Here is a 25,130-nt window from a genome sequence, read left to right on the forward strand (position 1 = left end):
TATAATTTCACACATCAGCCTTCAAAAGAAAGACCAACTTACTCAGAATTGGTCGAGTAACATACATATATTGATTTAGACAAAGATTACATGTTAATCGCTCATTACTGAATGTTTTGTTTGTGCTACTTTGGAATGTACCTTTGATGGATAGTGTTATTGTTCGTACTATTTGTGCTTTTGTTTTCTACATTTCGTGTTAGCTTCTTCTTTTACTGATTTTACACTTAATGTCACTAGGCTAACAATCCTTTAATAGTTTATCATGGTAATAGATAGCACATTATTTGGTTTTAGAAATTATCAAAAGTTTTTTAAAGTTTTAATAGTGCATCTAGTGGAATTTAACAATTTTTTCCAAAAAGCATAGAAATAGAAACTATATCATTATTTGTAGACCAAAAAACAACATAGTTTTTTATACGAATGAAAGGACATCACACAACGTACAATAAATGGAAAGTATCCATCATACGAAAGAACATCATACAACGTACAATAGATGGAAAGTGTCCATCCAACGAAAGAACATCACACAACGTACACTAGATGGAAAATATTCATCCAACGAAAGAACATCACACAACGTACGATAAATGGAAAATATCCATCCAACGAAAGAACATCACGCAACGTACGATAGATGGAACGTATTCATCCAACAATTGACATATCCGTCACTTATTCAAAACCATAAACTTAAAAGCAAAGACTGAAATCAAGAGCCGAGTCGAGCCTTTCATTTTAAAACTAAACCAGTGGCACCCAGTTTCTCATCAATCAGTTTGTCAATCTTTTCGATCATCTCATCCGTGAAGTAGTTCTGCCAATCTCCGTCCTTAGCCTTCCTGAAGTAGAGTTTGTTTTCAATTGAAAAACATTGTTCTACTCCATCAACACCACTTTTGTTTACTTCGAGGTTGCTCAAATTCTCAAAACTACACATCTTCACAATGCTTTCTATCACACCTTCTTTCTCTTCTTGTGTCGTAAAGGGATATCCAATGAACTCCGCAAGTCTCTTGGCGTTGCTTGTAGGATCCTTTTTCACATCTTCATATTCAAGAGAAGAATGGTCTCGGGCCTCTCCAAGCTTGCTTTCGAGTATCCCGAGATATAATCCCAATATGGCCCAACAAATGAAACGCCCTGACAGAAGTCGTTAAATGCCTCCTTAAACGGGGCATCTTACACGTGTACTTTCTCTATTTGTCTGACAAAATGGTAATAAGAAACTATGACATCTTTTGTGTTTCGATATATGTAAACCATCTTGCATTTCGACGTTAGGATTGATTATGGCAAGTGGTTGTAAGGAAGGTGTGTGGCTATAGGTGTGTTCGGGTGGTTTTCTAGAATTCGTTCAATCTCTCTCTCAAGAGTGGGAATGCACTTATGAGGCGTGGTTGTAAGCAAAGGAGTGTTGGATTCATCAAACTTTTCTCGGGTTATGATGGCATAAGTCAAGGCCTTTAGCCATGTTGTGCCGCTTTTGGGATAACCGCACAAAAATACATCATTCGGTCGAGCCTTGAAGCTTTGTCGTGCTACAATTCCTCCTAAAAGGAATTCCCGGATGTACCAATCGTCTTGATACTTATACAAGATTCCCTTGGCATCTAACCAGCTGTGAGTGTGTTGAGGAAGTGTTTTGATCATCTCTTCAATTTCTCTAGTAGACATAAGTTGGGTTTTGGTGGTTTCCATTGATTATTGCTAGTGTGGTGGTTAGAGGTTGGATCATAAGAAAGTATAACACCTTATGCCGTATATATATTGTTTACATGGGACATGTGTGCACATCATATATATCTCTAGGTCCCCCCCCCCCCCACACACACACATATTATATATATATATATATATATATATATATATATATATATATATAGGATGAGTATCATTACAGAACTATAAAATTATTTAAGAAATTGAAGGAACCTATGAAAACTAACGTTTTTTATAAAAAATTTAGTATGTTAATGTTATTTGAGATTAGTTTTATCATTTTTTATATCTATATCTATAATTACAATTTTGAAAATTAGTTTTTATACATATCTATGTTTTGTTTGACACCTATGTAAATTTGTTAGTACATAAATTTTACATATATGTAAACTTGTGATTAATATATGTAATCAAAAAATTTTATATAAAATATAATAACACTACTCTTAAATAATGTTAATATATAAAAAAAATTAAAAAATTGTTTGATTGTTAAGGGTTCCTAAGAGTTTTTAACTTTTTTAGAGTTCTTAAATGATACCATCATTTTAGAACTCCAAAAAAGTTAAGAACTTCTAGGAACTCATAAGAAACAAACATTTTTTTAATTTTTTTTATATATTAACATTGTTTAAGAGTAGTTTTATCATATTTTATATATAAATTTGTTATTACATATATAAATCACAAGTTTACATATGTGTAAAATTTATGTAATAACAAATTTACATATATGCAGAAAAAAGTTTAGATATTTGTAAAAACTAATTTTTATAATTGTAATCACAAGTTTATATATATATATATATAAATTATGGGGAAGGTTAACGTACAAATTATATTAATGTGCTAAATGTGAAAATCAAGTCGTTTAATTATGTAATTATAATTACACTACATAATTACATTACGTTGTACATAATTACATTACTTGATTTTCATAGTTAGCACGCTAATTTATTTTGTATTTGATCCAAACATTATATTTTATAACGTAATTAATTAATCTCAAGTTTCGTTTCATGTATTTATGTGACATTCGTCAATTTTGAACTTATTCGTAATTTACTTTACAATCACGTGATCATTTATATGCAATTATATTTTACACCACACTTGTAGTATTTCATACTCATATAAAACATTCATATAAAAAAATATTATTCAATTGAACATGAGAGAAAAATATTGTCTTTTTAGGGTAATAATAGAAATGAAAATATGGGACAGGTTGAGAATGCTCTTATATAATGATTAGTAATAACCTAATAAACGCACTACTCTGCTAGTTGTAGCGACATTTGAAGTCACTGACCCACCTTTTGACGCTCGAATCAGTAAAATACTCGTAATCGACATCTGTGTGTAGTGGTAGGAATGCGCGTGTTCGGTACCAGTATTAGGTTTTGAGTTTTTAGTATCGGCATTTATTTCCCGAATTTTGAATAAAATACCGGTACGGAATCGAACATTTCAGATTTTGAGATCGATACCCGAGCTAATCCCTACACTAAACCAAATTAACAATGAAATCATCATCATCCTCATCTCCAATTTCTCTTATTATTCGAACAGCAATTGGATCAAGACTCCTTGTACTAACCCTAACTGTTATCTGGAGATCAATCGTTAACCCATACGACACCTCAGCTTCAATTAACCCCACCTGTCTCACCTCCACCACCACCGCCGCCGCAGCCGCCGTCCGGTTTCCACGCATCGCCGGCGCAATTGAAAACGGCGTCGTGTGGGACAGCGTGTACTTCGTTCGAATCGCTCAGTGTGGGTATGAGTATGAGCAGACTTATGCTTTCTTGCCTCTGCTTCCGTTTTGTATTTGGTTATTGTCTCAAACAGGTTAGTTTGTTTTGATTTTTAATAATTTAAATATTAGGGTTTTGAAGGTTAGGACAATGTATGAGATCTTGTGCATTAAAGTTTGTTAATTTGTTACAAAACAGTAGAAATGGAAGGTGATAATGAATGCTTATATTATTCTTGATATATGCCAATTGTGATTGTGCTTGTATTTCAGCATTTCGTATTCTAAGCTCTTAGGTTCGGTTTGGTTTATTTGGTTAGTTTGTTAGTTTAATAACCGAAACCAAACTTGGGCTAAAGTTTTTGCTTAGGAATACATGAAATGGTGATATAAATGCATGAAATGGAGGTGTAAAGGCTATAAATATATGAAAATATGAATGGTTCGGTCCGATTAACCAAGGGTACAAAAAAAATCGATTTTTGGTTAATTCGGTTAATCGGTTAATTTCTGGTTCGGTTTCGTTAGTTTTTGGTTTGGTTTGGTTTGGTTTGGTTTGTGTTAACTGTATAGCTATTGTTCCTCCGTAAACATAAACAAATAGAGTTGTTAATGTTCAAAGTTACTGCATTACAAGTTTTGGAGAGATAGTGTAGTCTTACACGGTTACACTCCATATATGCTGCTAAAGAGGCATGATATGACTTTGGGATCAAATTCCTACTTATGAACTTCAAAACTAAGGTTGATTCTCGCCTTTTCGTGACTGAACTTGGCTTTTTACTCCCTCTAGTTTAATGAAACTATGATAGACCAATGATTTGATATGCAAAATTTGTATGGATTCTTGTTGAAGTTATACCGTTGTCGTTTTTATTTGTAGTACTTTTTGTAACTTATAAGGTATTAAGGTTTGCTGCAAAAAGCAGCTCTTCTCAAAGAAGTTTAGAATCCCGATTTTAAGTTGAATCCTAACCTGCTTGATATGCAAAGTCAAACCGGACCACTTTGTTGGTTCTTCCCTTGTTTGGATCATTTACAGTGGAATGGAGAGAACAATAGTATTGTATAATTTACTATAGGATATGATAATTTCGTAATAAGATTACCATGGTACTTACCAATTGCATCTTACTCATTCAAAGCATCTTTTTTTAAGTTCCAGTCCTTTTCCTTGTTGTCGTCGAATTATTTTGTGGCTAAATTAATGGGCATTCATGTTGATTCTGTAAGAACCATGGAAACCCTCATAATGGACAGAAGATTGAGGTGGCATGCATCTCGGATAAGATAAAAGAGGGAAAAAAAGATTGAAGTGGTGTAGACATGTGAAGAGGAGACAAATTACAACTCTAGTAAGAACCGTGGAAACTCTCATAGTGGAAGGGAGAAGTAGAGCAGACCCAGAATAACATTGGAGAATTCATATTAAGGTCAATGTTGTAAAAATTGGTCTAGGCGGCCAAGTACTCGACGAGTAATCCCCGAGAATAACCCCTGAGTATTCCCCTGCCTAGGCCTAGTACTCGCGACTCCCTAGTCGACCGACCTGGCATCGTCTAGCGACTTCTGCAACCATGATTAAGGTTATTGACTTTTAAGGGAGCTTATGAACTTGCTTAGATTTGTCTTGGGGCCTTACTTTTTGGTATAAAGCCTAAGCCTTGTCTTAACCTTGTTTGGCGTTTAGTTCTTTTAGGAGAGTGTATAGGTATGTTTAAGGGGGTTAGTGATTTTCCGTCTCTTTGCTACTGTAGCTTAGTCACCACTGTATGCCGTTATCTTTATTAGTACTTGGGTATGGTTTTTGGTTTGATTGTATTAGCGACATTTTATATTATCTGGATCACTTATACGGTAAATTTTATATTTCATGAGTGGGATTCTACATTCTAGTGGGTAGTTTGTTTGTTTGTTTTATGTTGATTTTGTCATGAAAGCTATGTAATTATTTAATTTTCAGTTTGTCAGCCATTAATTCCCCTTGTTGGACATAGAGCCGTGTTAGTATTGTCTGGATATTTTCTTAGCAACATCTTGTTTGTTTTTGCTGCACTGTTTCTCTACAGGTAACTGTCTTAACCCTGCATCAAGCATTCTTTCTCTTCTTAACTGTCTTAGATGTTTCATGGCATATTTACTATTTTACAATGATTAAAATTATTTGCATTCTATTAGACATAAATCCAGGTCGTAGTTATCGCACATCGCTCTCTTTTCCTGACGGTTTTCTTGTTTTCTTTCTGGTTGTAGACTTTCTGTAATTGTTTTAAAGGATCCTGAAGCATCATTGAGAGCATCAATCTTGTTTTGCTTCAATCCAGCATCTATATTTACGACGTCGTTGCATAATCTTATCCGTTGGTGGTAGGGCCAGATGAGGCACACACATGACACGAAATGAAAGATAAAAAAAAAGAAATATAAGTTTTTATAATATTTTTAAAATTTAAACTAAATTTAGAATGTCGCATTGTTTACACTACTAAACAAATTGGTATCATTGACGGTTGTTTACTATTTATAATAAAAACGAAAATATGTCAGAAATGGTAAATCAAAATCTTATTATCAAGCCACAAATGTTTATTCCAAACGTTGTTACAAGAAAGCAAATAATATAAACAGATGCAAGACGAAACAACAAGAACATGCTTCAGATTGATAGCGGCAAGCGAGATCACAATCATCTGATGTACAGAAGAATCCTTGAAGAATAGATAAGATGAAGACAAATGTGCTGGAACTCCATTAACGCACATAAAACCCGTCTCCTAACTGAGATACTCTCTTTTCTTTTAATACACCTGATCACAAGTTTTAGCCCAACCCACGAATTCAGCACCGCGCTAATTTACAGGCTCATCACCAACTCTAGCAAGCACAAGCCCAAACTCTTATCTTTAACCCAAATTATGTTTAAATCCAGATCGATCTTGGTCCCATCCAACGTACAACAATAAACACAATTATATAAGAATTAACATTATTATTAACAACTAAACATTTGTATACTAACAATTAAACCTCATAACCTCATTAATATTTTTGAAAATTATTGCTATTAAATTGAAATATCCGTATACAACCTAAATCTATATCGTAACACACGTTGACAATAATTTTCCTATTCTACTGTAACATCTTGTCCATTTGACTGATATAATATATATACTTATATGGTTCAGATGTTGATAATGGTTTATACACATCACTTGCAAACCAACTTATTTAAGAATTTGATGAGTTTTACAAGAGAGAACATCATGATAGTAATAGAGTTATAGTTAGCAAAACTAATTACATAAACTTGATTTGTGATTGTAATCCTAAAGTAACTATTAATAAAATGAAGTTAATAAAGAACTTATGAACGTTAATTTTTTTTCCTTAAAAGTTAAAACAACTAGATTTTGTAACATTAGCTACCAAGAAGCAAGACGGGAACAAATGACATCGTCTCAGGTTATGAGTAGGAACATGATTCACTAACACTCGCCAAAAGCCAGAAAACAAACCATCCTAAAATTCTAACGGTTCCAAATAGTCAGCCTATCTCCATCTGAAAGAATCTTCCGGTCCATAGAATTCCTATCTCCATCGAATTCCATTTCCAAAAGTCATGCTTATCAACCACACGAACCTTTTGGAGCACACTAAGCAACCCATGTAGTCAAGCTACTACAAAATCTCATTGACTATCTCGTCGCCACCTCCATGACCAGCCATCCTGCGTCCTAAGACCCACAATACAACAATCCTAAGACACCCTAAGCAGGCAATGGATGTCATTGTAGATATTTTTTAAATTTGTTACTATGAATGAAATGTAAATATTTCAGTAGAAGGTTACACAACCTAAGCAGACGAGATAGTCAAGGAGATTGACTATCAACGTAAAATCTATTTTTTTCAATTTCACTATAACATGTTTAAACAACCTATTTTTTCAATTTCACTATAACGTGTTTACACAATCTAGTTTACAAAAGCTACTTTTTCAATTTCACTATAACGTGTTTACAAAACCTACTTTTTCAATTTCACTATAATGTGTTTATTATTCATATAGTACGATTGGATCCTGAATGAAATGACGATGTAAAATCTTGCTACAGTTTTGTCATATATTGTTAAGAAGTAAAGAGAGTTGGTCCATATGATCCACATGTATTGGTATCTTGAATTATTAACATATGTTGTTATCCTCATCCTTTAACATTGTCAAATACAAAGGGGCTTGTTTTGCCCTCTTCTCAGTTCACTTATTTTATTATGTATACTCTATTCTTCTCTCTTAAGTTAAAAGACAGTGGGCATCAGATGATTATTGACTAATCATATTCTAACGCGTACGACGAACCTATAAACACGACACTCCGGCACGTGAACGATGAGCATTTGCCCACCATAGCCAAGCCCTAGATTCGCCCCTGCTTGGGTGGGTGTCATGCTTTTAGAGTTTTAGATTCGAAGCCACAACAAAATATTTTTTTATTACATGGTAAAGTACTATGAGTGAGATAATAATCGTGTGTTAACATCTATTATATACAACTATTCATCATTATCATAGAAAACCTACCATTTTAATTTGATTAGGGTGCGCTTAACATTTAAATAGGTGTAAATTGTTAAGAAGTAAGTAGAGTTTGTTCAATGATCACATTTATTAGTATCTATTCAAGATATGTCATATTTAGTTGCATGGATCCTCTAATATTCATCAATACATGATGTGATTAGAGAGTGAGGGTGTCATGCTTTTAAATTCGTAGCCACAACAAAAACTTGATTTACTCTTGTCGTCATGGATAGTAGTACCTACATATTCAATTTCATTAGTGTGTTTAGCATTTATAGATGGTACGAATTCGACTGAATTTTGAATGCAATAATGATATACAACATGCTATGTCAAAATCTTACTACAGTCTTGTCATAAATGGTTAACATGTGAGGATAGTTTCTCCATCGATTGATCTCATTTATTATTATCATAAATAATTCAACATATTTCGTTAGAGACATTCTCTAACATTGATCAACACATGTGGAACTTTGAAAATTTCTCATGCACATAAGTCATAACACCTTAATTTCTTTTATACATTATACAAGTCGGCTCTTTATATAGATCAACAGAGAAGAAGCACACACATTTGGTTTTGGACAGAGAAATTCAATATTATTAATAATTCCTGCTTGAAATTAATACAAATGCGACATATTATACTGATTAAATACGACATAAATCCAAATTGACAAACACATAATTGGCAGACATAACTACGATACTCAAATGGAGGCGCGACCTGCAATAAAAAACCCTATACACATATAATCAAGGTCAACAACGTCTAAACAAAAGCTCTAGACAAACATAAAATCAAACAAAATACTTACATTGAATCATAAATTGATGTTGTTTAGTTATAAATTCACTTTTGGTGTTGTTTTATTAGTTACTACAAAGCGATTACAATAAAGTGACAGATAAACGGACACTACAATTGATGTTGTTTCTAAAAGCTATAAACATAAAAGTTACTAGAATTCACCTTAAAACCCCTAAATCTGTCGTTTGAGTACAAAATAAATAAAATAAATAAATAAAAATAAAAAATTAAACTGTTAATAAAATAAAAATACCAAAGAATATAATTGTAAAAGTTGTGAGCCAAAGATTATGTGTGTGCGAATCATGTGTGACACGATTCTTTGTACATTTAAAGGTGGTAAGATATGTGGATCATGTTTTTTTAAACTAAAGTGAACTCAAGCTAAAAATTTTTAAGAATTTCATGAAAATTAATCGGCAAAATCATCAAATGAATATTTATCAAGTGAAAAAAACAAAATAAATATGGGAAAAGTCAGAGTTGTATGGGTTTAAAATAAAACGAGACTTTCAGAGGCGATACATAGGTGAAACGTCTAGACTATAGGGGTTTCTTCTAATAATCAGACTTCAGACCGACCAATGATTTGCTGACACGTGACATTTTTAAAACGAAACGGCTACGTAGACTCTTGTTAAAGGAAAACGTCTTAAAAAGCTCTAGACGTTTCCTTCGGCTTAAGCGGCTCAACCCTAGACGCTGTAACGTCTAGGTCTCAAACGCTACCTCCACTTAACGCCTAAGGCTAAGACGGTTCTCATCACAAGACATCTAGGTAAACGTTTCCTCTAAAAAATACAACGTGTCAGCAAATCATTAGTCTGTCTATAAGTCCCGTTAACAAAGAAGCACCTACAGCCCAAACGTTTCAGCCATATCCTTCGATCCAGACTTTTTATAATCTTTTTTTTCTTCTTATTTTGGCTTTTTCCACATGATCAGTTGTTTTGGTGATTTTTACATGACTTATATGCTTTTAAAATAGTATAATAATAATAATAATAATAATAATAATAATGGGTTTGTAGTTGGGCAAGCAATGAAAATGGCTGGAACGAAAAAGGTGGAGAAACATGCTAAAGCCTGCGAAGAGAACCAACATGTTTTTGTCCCTCTGGCTTTTGATACCTTTGGCTCCTTGGCACCGGAAGCTATCAGTTTCCTAACCAGGATCCAACGGGTTGTGCATAGCAATGTGTCGACTCCAAAAGGGCAGGGGTATGTCTTTAGCAGGTTAGGGTTTGCAATTCGGAAGGGGGTGGCGGCGCAGCTTGTAGCCCGCCTACCTGCTATGTTGATGTAATATCTATGTTTTTTTAATGTAAAGTGACGTGCCAGCGCTACTAATTGAGTGCCAGCACGTAGCTGTGCTGTCAGTAAGAAGGTAGCCGGCGCCTTTCGAAGCCTAAGCCCTTTCTTTTCTAGTGTGCTCTTTAGTTTGATTGCAGCTAGCGCGCTTGACTAAGAAGATAGAAAGGGCTTTTCTCGCTTGGTTAGTAAAGTCAAGTTTTTGGCCTTATCTTGCAGGTGACGACGACGTCGAGTTGACGGCAGAGAAAGACTGGGCATTCAGGCAAGCCGCCCGGTGGTGTGGTACGTAGTGGGTTTAGTACGCCCCGCCAAAACGGCTCCGAAACAAACAAAAAGGTGCGTGACGCACTCACGAAGCCATCTATCCTGTCTGATTGAGAAAGTCTTTAGGTTCCAGAGTTCCGACCTATAAAGGAGTGAAACCGCTTCCAAAGACTCAGCGATAGGGTAGGCCGTAGTGACTACTCAGATAGAAAGCTTCGGAGGAAGCTTTCTATCTTGCTTTCTCCTCCGCTGTGAAGGCTTTTCTCTCTGAAGGCATACAAAAAGCTCTTCCATGCCTAGCATCGTACTTTCCTCTACTCGTGTAAGGTAAGTCCTCCTTCTCTTAGGAGAATCACTCGCTGCAAGAAAATCTTTGATATGACCTATGAATATTTCGGATCTCTTTTTTAAAAGAATGTCTTTTTTCGAACTTTCTGATAGTTAGTAGTACCTAGCCAAACCAAAGGCTGGAAAGAGCGTTTAGACTACTTATACCCCTCACTGAGAATCAAAGAAAGGAGATGATAGAACCGGTATTAGCAGAATAGATGGCTTCCTAAGAATCCATCTGATGGTCTTTAGTAAAGACTTTCACAGAAGGAAACGAATGGTTTAGCAGGAGCTGATACTTGTTATTTCGAAAAAATAATAATAATAATAATAATAATAAATAATATTTATACGGAACCAAAATATCTTTCTGACAATGAAGAACAACCCCCTTGAGTCTCTCTGACCTAAAACACAATATACTTATATACATACATACATAGATACATATAGAATCCTGTATCTATATCCATCTTATCCAAACCCTAAAATTAAATTCCAAATTCACAATCAAAACCTTCAATTCCACCCTCCAATTACTCAATCAAATCAACCTAGGGTTTCAATTTCATGTGCCAATTTAATGGATAAACAATGCCGGAGCTGCGCAGTGGAGTCCGCCGTGCCCGTGCTTCACCTGTAGTCGATAAAAAGCCCAAGGTTAACAAGCGACCGGATCGGTTGCCAGGTGGTCGCGTCAAGACAAGAGCTGCGGCGGCGGTGGTGGTTGAGACGATGGCGGATGCGAGTGGCGGGTTGAGTGCGAATAAGGTTACCGGTCAGGAGGAAGAAGGCAACACTGCTCCGTTTCCCGATAGGGTATAAATGTCTTCTTACTTATTATTATTATTATTATTATTTATTATTATTATTATTATTATTATTTTAAAATGTTTTAATTTTGGTTATTTGCTTGAAATGTTTAATTGATGCTAGTTAATGATGATCTAATGTGAATTTAAGTTAAGTTTTTAATAATGTTTACAATAATATCATACCTGAAAGTTACGACTTACGAACATAAAGTTGCGAGTTAATGCTCCGGTATCAGTTGTGAAAGTACCGATGTGTACTATGAATTTTAAAAGGTTTGTTAACAGTGGTTTAATTACATAAAAGTTGTGTCAGGTTAAAGTAATATTGAGATGTGTTTTACTTTAACCGAAAACAATTAAACGAATAACGAAGCTGATTATGATGATACTGACACCTATGTTTTTCGGTTGGCATCCGTGAGGAACTGAATGGTACTAAAATGCGTTATTTTGAATACGACTTCTTCATAATAGAATCAATATCGGAACGTTGAGAGAAAAGTCATTTTGAAATGTTAAAATTGTTTCATTTCTGTTTGGTTATATTTTAAAAGCTAGATACTTTGATTAGTATGTTACGTTTTTATTTAATGTTGATCTAGCGTGACCTTACAAGTTAAGTTTTAGAAGGATTTTGTGGAGTTTTTATTGCCAAATCTGTTTGAATATTTCAATTGATCAGTTGAATACAAATTATACAATACTAGAACATCTTTTAATATCATGTATCATTGGTTGGTTGATTTTGCAGGTTCAAGTAGGTGGATCACCGCAGTATAAGGTTGAGAGGAAGTTAGGGAAAGGTGGATTTGGTCAAGTGTTTGTAGGTCGTCGTGTTTCTGGTGGAACTGAACGGATATCAGGCCCCGGGGCTACGGAGGTAGCTCTTAAATTTGAGCATAGAAACAGCAAAGGCTGCAGTTATGGACCTCCATACGAGTGGCAAGTTTACAAGTATGTGTTTGTTTTCTGATCTGTTATAGATTCATAGTCATGTTAAATGTATTTTTCGTTTGAAGTTGGAAGTAATTGATGTCCTTTTTGGTCAAAACAGCACTCTAGGTGGCAGTCATGGTGTGCCTAAAGTACACTATAAAGGAAAACAAGGAGAGTACTATGTAATGGTATGATCGTCAACTTTCTTTTGCACATTGTGAACTATAAAAAATGATGCAACATTATAAAAGCATTATAAAGTTTATAAAAATGTTGTCTTAATGTCTTTTTCATTCATCCAGGTCATGGACATGCTTGGACCTAGTTTATGGGACGTTTGGAATTCTTCAGGGCAATCGTGAGTCCTTGCCCCTTCATATTTTTGCTTTAACCCGTGTATTTGGTTTGCTGACTTGTCAAATTTCCAGGATGTCATCTGAAATGGTATCTTGTATAGCTGTGGAGGCTTTGTCAATCTTAGACAAGATGCATGCAAGAGGGTATGTGCCACTTTTCAAATTGGAATTACATACCATAAGTGATTTGTTATGTCATTATGTTAAATAATTTATGTTTCTTAGTTATGTCCATGGAGATGTAAAGCCAGAGAACTTTTTACTCGGCCAGCCATCAACATCTCAAGAAAAGAAACTATTTCTTGTGGACCTCGGACTCGGTAAGATATCTTAATTCACTTTAAAAGATTTGAACTTTTTTTAGTATCATTATTTTTAAATGTTTTCACGGTCAAATTAAATGTAGCAACAAAATGGCGAGAGAGCGGCAATGGTCAACATGTTGATTATGATCAACGACCTGACATGTTCAGGTGAATATCATATTCTTATTATCAGTTACACAATTTTGATGAAGTTTCACTTATATAACACACACAATATTCATGTTTATTTAATTTCAGGGGTACGGTTAGATATGCTAGTGTGCATGCACATTTAGGAAGGACTGCTTCTAGAAGAGATGATCTTGAATCTCTTGCATATACACTCATATTCCTTCACCGTGGCAGGCTTCCATGGCAAGGGTATCAGGTATATATCTATTTTATATATGATAACATCTTCTATCAGCTGTTTACTATATATACATGTGGTTATGTTTATCAGGGTGACAATAAATCATTTCTAGTTTGTAAGAAGAAAATGAGCACATCTCCTGAAGTGTTGTGCTGTTTTTGTCCTGCACCCGTAAGGCAATTTTTGGAGATAGTTGTGAATATGAAGTTTGATGAAGAACCTAATTATTCCAAGCTAATTTCTTTGTTTGAGGGACTGATCGGTCCCAATCTTGCCATTAGGCCAATAAACACAGATGGTGCTCAAAAGGTAATAAATATCATTAATACTGTTATATTTTCATTTTTGTTATATCCAGTATTCTAATTGTGTACTTTGTATAATGTTAGATTATATTTCAAGTTGGTCAAAAACGGGGAAGATTGAATCTTGATGAGGAAGATGAAGGTCAACCCACAAAGAAAATCCGTATGGGCGTTCCTGCAACACAGTGGATTTCAATTTATAATGCGAGGCTACCAATGAAACAGAGGTTTATTATTTTGCATCCATTGTACAAAACTTATATAACTACACGATCTCTTATAAAGTAATAATATCTTTGTTTATCTGCATTAGGTATCATTACAATGTTGCAGATGCAAGATTAAGCCAGCACGTTGAAAGAGGAAACGCGGATGGTTTACTTATAAGTTCTGTTGCATCTTGTTCCAACTTGTGGGCCCTAATAATGGATGCTGGGACCGGTTTTACTAGCCAAGTTTACGAGCTGTCACCTTTTTTCTTACACAAGGAATGGATTATGGAACAATGGGAGAAGAACTATTATATCAGTTCCATTGCTGGTGCTAATAATGGAAGCTCTCTTGTCGTGATGTCTAAAGGTTCGTTCACCAAAACTTTTAAAGTTCGTCACTCAGTTAGTTATAACCTATAACTTGTAATAACTGATCTATGCAGGGACCCCGTACTCTCAACAGTCTTACAAAGTTAGTGACTCGTTCCCGTTCAAGTGGATTAATAAAAAATGGAGGGAAGGGTTTCATGTGACCTCCATGGCGACAGCCAAGACCCGTTGGGGTATTGTAATGTCTCGCAATGCTGGATTTAGTGATCAGGTGATGTTCGATTACTTGCACACGTTTTTTTTTTAAACAATTTTTGCAATATGTCTGTGAGTGATGGGTTGTGTTTTGTAGGTGGTGGAACTTGATTTTCTTTACCCAAGTGAGGGTATACACAGGCGGTGGGATAACGGGTACCGTATCACATCAACTGCCGCCACGTGGGATCAAACCGCGCTTATTTTGAGTGTGCCCCGTCGCAAGCCTGGTGATGAAACGCAAGAAACTTTGCGCACATCACAGTTTCCAAGCACACATGTTAAGGTCAGTTATTTTGTTTCTTTGTGAGTTTGGTAAAAAAGTCAAAATAGATGCGCCTTCTGATTCGTTACGTGTGTTGTGGTTTTGAAATTTGCAGGAGAAGTGGGCGAAGAACTTGTATCTCGCTTGTGTTTGCTATGGAAGAACCGTGTCATGATAAAATCATGGACGTGGTTGGATAATGTGTTGGTTGTAATCTGTCTTTTTAGTGACTATTTTGTAAGAAATGATTTGAGGATTTAAGTCAGTCTGATGTTTGTTGTTTGTAAAACATAATTAAATATATATATATAGATATGAATCTTTATGTAACTTCTTTCTGGAATGTTTTCTGTTCCTGCTGTTTTTATCCCCACATGTTTATGTTTGTTATTAATTAATCTTTAACAAATAAGCAGAAATAATATTATTCTACATGTTTGACCAAGTAGAAATGTTATCTAGCTCACAGATAAGTTTTAGTTATGTTAACATTTGGGAGCCTAATACTAAAACTTATATCTTGATAAGAGTATAACAAGATGTATTATATCTCAGTAACAATAGAGAATAAATTCCATTTATATCCCTGGAGATTTGAAAATTTTACTAGACCACTCATGTGCAAAATAAACCTAGTAATAAACTCTCATATCAAATGCAAAAATATTCCCTATATTAAACTAAACATTTCCCTTTAGTGATTTGTCTACACCAAAGATCACATAGTAATGTAAATTTGTTGCATACAAACCACTTGTTCTTGTTTCAAACTCCAACTTCTAACACTGTTCTTTCCATATCCGGCCCGATACTTTCAGCTTCAGCTCTCGCCTATCTCCACCCGAGAAAAACAAAGCCACATTCCTTGTAATAATCAACCCATCAAGACTGTCACGAACTGTTTTATGACTGTCACGAATGCTCCTCGGGACCCCTTGCCATTTCATTTTCCTCCCGCTACCTCCAACCTCGAGACTATAACTAAACTTATTTGCATCATTTTCATCACCCATGAACCGCAAAAACGCCATGTAAACAGGTGCATTCCCGAGATGAAACGCTTCAAAATGCAAGCAGAACTGGTACCCGAAACAGTTAAAGACAGTTAACATCCAAGTAGCATTTTCGATTTCATGAGGATTGGGTTTCACATAACGGTGATTGAAACTAGAACCGTCATGCATATCGACATTATGATCGGTTTTCAGATGTGAAACGATGAACGGGATGTCACGGGTGACGGGGCATTCCACACCTGCGTAAGGACAGTTATACCCCCGGTGCTTGCAATTCTTCTCGTGCCTCATTCGGTTATGATACGGTAAAATATCTTGGCACCCGTAACATTGGTACTTGCAAGGCAACTCGATCGACTCCGCAACTTTCTCCAACGCCAAACACCTTATGTTTCCGAGCTCTTCCCGACACATCAGGCAAACGTTTTGCACTTTCGTTTTGCACATGACACATATCGTGTGGCCATTTGGACACTGCATAAAACAATATTAGTTATAACATTATTTCATACACAATTGGTTATAAACTTATAAGTTATAACAACACGTATACCTGATGAATCGGTGGGCACATCACGGTTACACACACGGGACACTTGAGTAACTCCTGAACACCACTGTTTGATGCCATCCCGAGCCGACCACCAGCAGGACCGCATAATCTAAGGCTGATTTTGTTACCAGAATCAGCACATGATTCAGTGGCATCATCTTCATAAATATTACCTCCAGGAGCCATACTTTTGTTATCGGATGCACTTCGTTTCGGTCCTGAAGGGTTGCAATTAAACCAAAATCATCATCACATTCGCGATATAATTTTTTTTAATTTCATAAACAAATCTACACATATGGTATTAAAATTGAAAAACATATGCCTAGATTGACTATCATATAAAAATGCAGCAAGTTTTAATTTTTAACAATCTATTCAACACAAAACCTTAATCTAAAACAAAACCCACTTGACAACATCAATCTTTAAACTATTTAACCTTAAAAAAACCCAAAATTCTAATCAAAACCATAAAAAGATCACATTTTTAGCAGTTTCAGTTCTTGAAACAACAAACCCACATCAAATTAAACATACCCAGATAAAAAAAGATTGATAAAGATAGTTAAAGAAGCAAGAACTGCCAAGAACAGCAAAACCCAGATGGGATTTAATACCCAGAAGCCGAATTGAAGAAACCCATTAAAAAGTTAGGGTTTTGATGAAATGGGTCAGAACAAGATTTGAAATCCCAGGTTTCATTCAATTTAAGATTGTGGGACGGTTGAAATGGAAATAAATATTGGGATTTATGATTTGTGTTTAACAGCTAAGATTTTTATTTTTTTTTTACTTTTTTTTTGATAAAAATGGAGTCTTAATTTCTTTATATAATTTACTATAAAACGATTACAATAAAGTGACAGGCAAACGGGCAACTAGCTGCGCCGCAACCCCTTTTGAATAGCAAAGTCAATCATGCTAAAAACGAAGCTTTGGGACCTAGAAGCTGAAGAGGTTCCGTGTACGACGCGCTAAACCCTACTCAAAAATTTCACAGCCTCTGGAGTCAGAAAACCAAACGTATCAAAGGCAAATGGTAGAAAGACATGTTGATTATCTAAACAAGCTTTCTCGTGTTTAACAACTTTGCCCGATTCAGCCTTCAACGCAGCCTGACCCACAACAAACCCACGGTCCCTGAGCCCAACAAGAGGAGACACTCATGTAAGATCCACACAGGCGTGTTTCCCCCCTGCCCACCCGAACACAAGAATATCAGCTGGTCGTTTGCTTTTGTCTTCTTTTGAATTTAATTTTGTTTGGATTTTCATTCGCTCGTCATATTCAAACACCACCCCTGGTATGTTAATAACTCTGTGTGATTTGTATAGGGGATATACGAGTCGTATAGTTTTCACATGACTGACTAATGTACGGAGAGAACATGATGCCAGCTTTTTGAATCTATACGGGTTGTATAGACACTATACGAGTCATATAGGTTTCAAACACTTGAAACTATCCGATAAAAAATGACAAAATTTTGCACCTATGGTGTCCAAATAACCTATGTGGTGTGGGAATAACCTATGTGTTTTCATTGTGCACGAGTTTTTTTAACGGTCAATTCAGATCATTGATAAGCCACTGATCCACCCGATCATCTTCATTCCATCTTTAGAAGGAAACCAACAATAGGTGAAAAACCCCCTTATCCAACTTGAGCCCATAATTTTGTTTGTCTCAAGCGGACTTTAACCTAATACATCCCCTTTAAATTGGAAGTATTTGGGTGTCATACTCTAACCAATTGGATTAGAGATCATTGACAAAATAATTTCATCATATCTCAAGTGAGATTAGAATCCACAACATTTTGGTTGAAGACCATACACCTTTACTACTAGACTAAGCTAGTGGTTGTTTTTTGTTCACGAGTTGTTACGTTACAATCAATTTTTTTATTAAAATAAAAGATGATCACAATAAGTTTGTTTATAATATATTTTTAAGATAATAACTATGTGATATATAATATTTGCATTTATAGTGATAATATATACTATTATTAATGTCTTTAAAACTAATGCAAAGTCATAAAAATATAAGAAATCGTTTTGTATATTTTCACTATGATCGTATATTTGCTTTACAGTATGCCATTTTCTGCAAAGGAGAATACTACACGATTATCATGTTTTTTCTTACAAAATGCACTTGTGTTTGAATTTTTCATTGAAAAATAAAAACAACTCTTAACTCATTGAATTTTCTGCACATACAATGGTATATATGCAATCTCTTTATCCTCTAGGAAACATGCACGATTTAATTATATTGGATTAACAGCTTTGTTATTGGTGAGATTTTATAAGATATGCGTTTTTGTTGTAGTATGGTGCATATGATAATTCTGAATATTTGGTTGTCGAAACTAATAAACCCTCATTAACATCTTAACTTCATTTTCAAGCTACTGTTATTTATGGTTATACAATAATAACTAGTGTTATATTATAATTTATACTTATAATGATGAAATGCGTTATCATTATAATCACGTCTTTAAAAATGGTACAAAGCCATAAAAAAATTTTTACCGAATGTATTCTTTATACTCATATATTTGCTTTATAGTATGACATGTTCATTCGAAATAAAATATTACGTGATTATAGCAATTCTTATAAAATATATATGTTTTAAGTTTTTTTTTAAAAAAAGGCAATCAACTTATAGCCAATTGAATCTTTTATTCAAATTATGGTCCATAATACCATATGATAATTTTGAATGTTTGGTCTTTACGACCATGGAATACTCATTAATATCTTATCTTCGTTTTCAAGCTATAGTTATGTATGATCATACACCCTTTTTTTTTGTAAATTATAAAGCACATTGCTTAAAGTTTAAGTAAATGTTTAGGAGAGATATAGATAATAGGGGTCCGTGTTTTAGTTTGTAGAGTGTTTAAAAGAAATAAAATAAGAAAGTTTAGAATTAAAGAATTCAAATTGGAATTTGTTATGTGTTTAGTTTATATTATAAAATGTTGAATATATTTTACTTTTTGGTATTGTCGTGTTTGTAAATTTATCAAAGTTTAGAAAATAAATAACATTAAATGACAATTGTCTCTTTAATCTTTTTATATAATTTCATAATTTTTTTAATATCTTAAAATTTTTATAAGTTAGGGGTATTTATCGGGTAGAAACCTGATCGAACCAAATAAACTAGAACCCAAAATTTCTATAAAATCAGCACTACTGATATCGAGTGGGTTGGATAGAATGCGAAGTTTGTCTATTAAAATGTTAAATGTTTCATTTGCCACTTACCATGTACAAAAGAAAACACAAACATAATTCATATGAAGACAAACTATGAATTGTTTTATTTTGTGAATATTTTGGTATAGTGTACACGTTTCGTTTTAAAAGAATGCTCCAACATTGTTTTGATGTCCTTTTGACATTTTGTTTTTCCATTAAAAGTTGCAGAAATAAATTATAATTTTTATATCAAACCAACCGAACTTAACTGTAAGTAACAGAATTATATTTTGAGTCTCGTTGATGTATAATATAGTAAGGTGGTGTTTGTTTTTTTATAAAAGCTCTACCAGAGCTCCTCGGTGGACGTTGCGCAAACCAGAGATTCATAGTTGGTGCCTTGGTGGAGGTGAGGAGCCTTCCAAGTTCCAATAATGTGGGTTGTCTTCAAGGCCTAAACATAATGGGCCACACTAAAATAGAAAAGGTCCACTAAACATGGGCCAGAACAAGAGCCATTTTCCCTAATATTTGTTATATTTATTATTTTTTTGAACGACATTAGTTATTTATTATATTTTTATTTAGGGTAGTGACTAGATAGAACATTATATGCTTGTGTAAGCAAATTACTAAGACGACAAAACAAATGGCCAAAACATATTATACACAGGCAGTATGTGGATGTCATCATATTATACGGATTATTATTAGAAGGCCCTAATCCTAAAAATATAAAAATATTTTGTTGCATCATTCAAAAGCATATAGTGTATTGCTTTGAAAAAACAGTTGTGTATTAAGTTGAAAATAAGGTACTCATGGTTTAGTTTTTCTTATTTCGCTTTGTACTTAATGGGTCTTGCTTTTCGTGAGTGTCATCTTCTCGTTTTTTAATATATTGACCTATAAAAAAATACACACAGATAGTAGTTCAAGCGTCCAATCTTAAAAAAAATAAGTAATAATTAGAAACGTAACCAACTTGATACAAATGCACGGGGACACAAAGAAAACCTAAGTGCATCTTTAATTTACGAATAAGTTGACGTCACGACAACTTTTTATAAGTGTTATTGTCTAAATTTATATTTGGTCACTCAAGCATACTATAACAAGTTAAATCTTTTAAGAGTTATTCAAGAACTCAAGTTTTCTAAACTTGTATTAACTTTTTTAAAACTTGATAATTAAATAATACAAAATTCAAAAGCTTTTTAAACTTGTACTAACTTTACAATAAAAAATAAAGGGAAAGTTATCAATAAGTATATTTGACCACCACTTTTCACAAAAATAAACATGAAAAAAATAAAGATACAATTTTATTTGACCAATAGAAGGCCTCCAAATGTTCATTGCTCGCTGACATGGCGAGAAAAAAAATATCAAATTCTTGCCGAAATTTAAAAGAAAACGACAATAATATGATTCTTAATGAGTCATCGAGAAAATATGGTCTTTTCTCGTTGAAAAAGGTGCTTTCTCGCCATTTTAAAGAAAATGAAAAATTATATTTCTTTTTCAAAAATAAAAAAGAAAAATTGACCAAAAATTAAAATAAAACAAAATAAAACTTTTAAATAATGCAACTAATTTTTTTTTGAACATTTTAAAAGTATTAAAAATTTTAAAAAGTTTAAATAATGCAAACAATTTTAGAACCTTTTTAGAAAATTCAAGAATTATTTAATTATTATTTTTTGAACGGTTAATTTGAATTAATGACGAGCCACTGGCCAACATGCTCATATTCATTCCCCGAGTATCGGAGACCAATCTTAAAAGAAAACCCACCATAAATGAGAAAACTCTTATGCCCAACCTGAAACGTACACCCTAATTTTGTTTGTTATATATGAGACTTTAACTAAATACATTTTTTTAAATTGAAGTATTTGGGTGTCACCTTAATCACTTGAGCTAGGGATCATTAACATTATTTAGTTAAATTAGTACAATATTTAAAAAAAATAGTTAAAACCAATTAATAAATATACAACAAATAATAAACTTTTGTTAAAAAAATGATTTACACACTTACTCTTCATTATATATGTTTTGGTGGCGGCTTGTTATAGTATGACACGCTCATTGATGAAGAAGGGGGGCGCATTTTTAACTGAAATGTTTTAACAATTAAATAGATAATAAACATAACATATGAATAGGTGATAAATTGTAAACCTTTTTATATATAAAATTTGAGATAATTAAATACTAAACTTACCAAAATACTTATTTTCTTGTTTACTTTAAGACAATTAAAATACTTAACTTACCAAAATATTATTTTCTTGTTTACTGAATGGAGATTTATAAAGAATTCATAAATTATTTTTATATAAATTTACTTTTTCTACAAAATTATTAATAACTAGTACTTTCGCATAAAACCATGAAAGATGGTTGATATAAAACCGTGAAAGATATTTGATACCGTGGCATGAAGTAAACTCGTTTTACGTTTTCACATACGATGAATAAGAAATCAAATATTCTTTAGACAACTTTCAATTGGGCAATGTATTGTGTACATGGTGACTGCCTCCGATGCCTTTTTCATTGTTTTGCTAAAGGCGTTTTTGGACTTTGGTTGAGTGGTTGTGACATGGCTGCTGTATGGGTGGATGTCACGGGAGGAGTTGGTGCGGTTTGAAAGATTCTATTAACATATATGAAAGGCATCTATTTTTACTTGCAGCTGCAGAAGTGTAGGTATTCCTCCAATACCAAATGACTTTGTGAATCAAATGAAATAATTATAACTTATATAGGTTTTGAAATAAAAATGCAACTAAAGTACAAAAAGCAACAATCACTATGGAATTTATAGTAGGGTTTTACAGCAAAACACTAAAAAGAGATTATTAACAGTAACCCTTAACCTTAACTTATAATTAAAGTGCACATGTTACGCGTGTATAAACGATAATGCATAACACCTAAACTGATTACATCTTAGCAAAGTCATTAAAATCTGTAGCAATAAACGTTTTGACAACAATGTTGCTAGTTATAGCTTTAAAAAGAAAAGACAACAATGATGACACCTAAATTCGTTTTAAGACATAATTTTCTTCAAAAAAATGCAGGTCTGAAAGCTCATGTAGTCTACCAGGTCATCTAATACAAACTAAGCAAAGACAAAAAGTTCACCAAAAAACAAATAAAAAAACTCAGTCCTTCACGGTGGAAATTGAACGAATGGTTTCCATCTTTGCATGTTAACACAAACAAAACCTAGAACTCAGATAAAGATCCTAATTAAGTTGAGTGAATAATAGACCTGCGTAAACCCTAAGTTATCAGATTTCTTTTAAAAATCATACACCTGAATGAAGTCCTCATAATATCAAGCGACTGATTTTAATCATCATCGCCATCACTGAATTGTATAAATCCACACGCCGTGATGAAATCCTAATTTGAGTCCCACCGCCTCAAATATCTCAAACGAAACCTGCAATCACGCCAGAACAAACCCCCCAAATTGAACCCTACAACACCTCATGCAAGATGTACAACTATAATGCATAAAAATGAGTCACCGACCTTTGAAATTGTAATATATATATACATATATAATTACAACATATTTAGGAAAAAAATAATTAGAAGATGAGGCAAGATATTTGGTAAAGTTCTCTCTCAGGTGGCTTGCAAATAGAGGGTGTTTGGGATTGCTTATTTTTAATCAACTTATGACTTATAACTTATATTGAAAAGTTATAAAATGTGTTTAAGATTGTTTGATAAACTTATAACTTATAGCTTAGATAAGTTATAAGGAGGTAAAAATAAGGAATCCCAATTTTCAAACACCCTTTTAGGTAATATTAGATGCTAATGTTCATTTTTGCAAGGTAAAATGATCAAATGACCATCTTTATAATTTTTCTAAAAATAAATACAAAAAAAAATGATGATTTGATGCTTATAAAAAATAACCCACTACTAATATAACAAACAACTTTTAGTAGTTTAACTAGTTTTTAGGACCCCACGCTTCGCGGCGGGATCGTTAAACCGAACAAAAAAACATAACTAAAAACGTTAAATTATAAACTCGCTGCAAGTTGACGTTGAGTCAGTCTATATCAAGTATGACATTGAAACTAAACAAAAGAAATAAACATGCCAATGCCAAAATACCACAAATTATCGCATGTAAAAAAAATGGTACATTACAGCTGCAGACCCATACAAATTCGGTTAATATCAGTGTTACCAAAACAAATTCGTAATCATATAATTGTGAGCCAACAAAAAATATTATAAATGTGAGGTATCAAACATTGAATCGTGGATATAAAACCGTGCGACGATGGGATAATTTTAAATCATGAAAAAAGTTTCGGTCATTGTAAATATGAACTATATAAAATAAGAAAATCGTTTAACCGACAAGTTAAACATGTAAGCCGACACTTGCCAAAGTTTTGTGTTTGAAAATATAGTTTATTAAATATTTCAGTTAATTGAAAAAAAATAAAGAAACTAAAAACATTATTTTTTTATGAAATTATAATTAGTGGTTTAATAGTTATAATAATTAATAAAATATTAAAATAATAAATAGTAAAATGAATAGTAATGTTGTACTTAATAAAATATTAAAATAATAAATAGTAAAATGAATAGTAATGTTGTGAGTGGAGTTAAATCTTCTTTTTAATATATATATTAATATGCTTTATAATATTAAAAAGGGAAAATTACTTAAATAGCCTTTTTGATGAGAGAGAAAAGACCAAATAGCCCGTGAGATTTCATTTTTCCAAAATAGCCCACCAAATCCAACGTCCTCGTGAGTTTTTGAGATTCCCCGTGGGTTTTCGTGGATTCATAATAATCTGCCATGTGTTTTTCATTTCCACCTACCACGCTATTATTCATCTCAAATCTGTCTGAAGCGTGATTTTTGTCATCAAATATAACCTGAAGAAAAACAACTGTAACGTGATGTTTCAAGTTGTTTTTATCGGCAACGTGAGTTTTCAAATAAGATGATTTTTAAGTTTTATTGAAATTCATCTCCAAAGATGAATTTCAAATGAATTTCAACCTCGAAGATGATTTTTTATTACAATTCAACTGCGAATATGTTTTTCATTGGTCTTTAAACTTTTGTTCATACATTACTTATAACGTGTTGATTATTTTCATTTCATGTCATTTCATTTTCTCATAAACCAATAAAAATCTGGGTTATATCATCTTGAAGAATGAAGTTTAAGCGAGGTGATTCGATTGAAGTTGTGGATATGGGTCCGGGTTTCTTGGGTTCGTTTTATGATGAAAACATAATCTCACGGGTTGGAAAGGAGACATACATCGTGATTTTCCGGACACTAAATGCTTCCTCCCAAGCTGCATCTATGT

The 25,130-nt window shown here is 33.4% G+C and overlaps 3 protein-coding genes and 1 pseudogene across 3 annotated transcripts; 2 read left to right on the top strand and 2 right to left on the bottom strand.

The window, feature by feature from the left end:
• Positions 1-420: 420 nt before the first annotated feature.
• LOC143612257 (flavonol 4'-sulfotransferase pseudogene) lies at positions 421-1,800 on the bottom strand (annotated as a pseudogene).
• Positions 1,801-3,242: 1,442 nt separating this feature from the next.
• Positions 3,243-5,938, top strand: LOC143612264 (uncharacterized). Its single transcript, XM_077086289.1, has 3 exons — positions 3,243-3,588; positions 5,457-5,562; positions 5,747-5,938. The coding sequence occupies exons 1-3, from the start codon at positions 3,258-3,260 to the stop codon at positions 5,862-5,864; spliced, it is 555 nt and encodes a 184-aa protein (XP_076942404.1). The 5' UTR covers positions 3,243-3,257; the 3' UTR covers positions 5,865-5,938.
• Positions 5,939-11,289: 5,351 nt separating this feature from the next.
• LOC143612263 (casein kinase 1-like protein HD16) lies at positions 11,290-15,282 on the top strand. Its single transcript, XM_077086288.1, has 14 exons — positions 11,290-11,619; positions 12,367-12,569; positions 12,670-12,739; positions 12,854-12,909; positions 12,980-13,051; positions 13,133-13,227; positions 13,314-13,380; positions 13,471-13,600; positions 13,676-13,894; positions 13,975-14,117; positions 14,204-14,469; positions 14,546-14,703; positions 14,785-14,973; positions 15,068-15,282. The coding sequence occupies exons 1-14, from the start codon at positions 11,395-11,397 to the stop codon at positions 15,125-15,127; spliced, it is 1,953 nt and encodes a 650-aa protein (XP_076942403.1). The 5' UTR covers positions 11,290-11,394; the 3' UTR covers positions 15,128-15,282.
• A 303-nt stretch (positions 15,283-15,585) lies between these two features.
• LOC143612255 (E3 ubiquitin-protein ligase SINAT2-like) lies at positions 15,586-16,757 on the bottom strand. Its single transcript, XM_077086283.1, has 2 exons — positions 16,522-16,757; positions 15,586-16,442 (listed from the first exon to the last, which is right to left on the bottom strand). The coding sequence occupies exons 1-2, from the start codon at positions 16,705-16,707 to the stop codon at positions 15,732-15,734; spliced, it is 897 nt and encodes a 298-aa protein (XP_076942398.1). The 5' UTR covers positions 16,708-16,757; the 3' UTR covers positions 15,586-15,731.
• Positions 16,758-25,130: the final 8,373 nt, after the last annotated feature.

The sequence above is a fragment of the Bidens hawaiensis genome, unplaced genomic scaffold (assembly GCF_021521415.1).
Source record: "Bidens hawaiensis isolate Kalapana, Puna unplaced genomic scaffold, B.hawaiensis_p1.1 tig00034181_1, whole genome shotgun sequence".
NCBI lineage: Eukaryota > Viridiplantae > Streptophyta > Magnoliopsida > Asterales > Asteraceae > Bidens > Bidens hawaiensis.

Coding starts and splice junctions, on each gene's coding strand:
- LOC143612255 (XM_077086283.1), bottom strand. CDS start 16,707: ATGGCTCCTGGAGGTAATATTTATGAAGATGATGCCACTGAATCATGT. Junction 16,443..16,521: donor TGTGCCCACCGATTCATCAG/GTATACGTGTTG, acceptor TGTTTTATGCAG/TGTCCAAATGGCCACACGAT.
- LOC143612264 (XM_077086289.1), top strand. CDS start 3,258: ATGAAATCATCATCATCCTCATCTCCAATTTCTCTTATTATTCGAACA. Junction 3,589..5,456: donor TTGGTTATTGTCTCAAACAG/GTTAGTTTGTTT, acceptor TTTAATTTTCAG/TTTGTCAGCCATTAATTCCC. Junction 5,563..5,746: donor GCTGCACTGTTTCTCTACAG/GTAACTGTCTTA, acceptor TTCTGGTTGTAG/ACTTTCTGTAATTGTTTTAA.
- LOC143612263 (XM_077086288.1), top strand. CDS start 11,395: ATGCCGGAGCTGCGCAGTGGAGTCCGCCGTGCCCGTGCTTCACCTGTA. Junction 13,052..13,132: donor GACAAGATGCATGCAAGAGG/GTATGTGCCACT, acceptor TATGTTTCTTAG/TTATGTCCATGGAGATGTAA. Junction 13,228..13,313: donor TCTTGTGGACCTCGGACTCG/GTAAGATATCTT, acceptor AATTAAATGTAG/CAACAAAATGGCGAGAGAGC.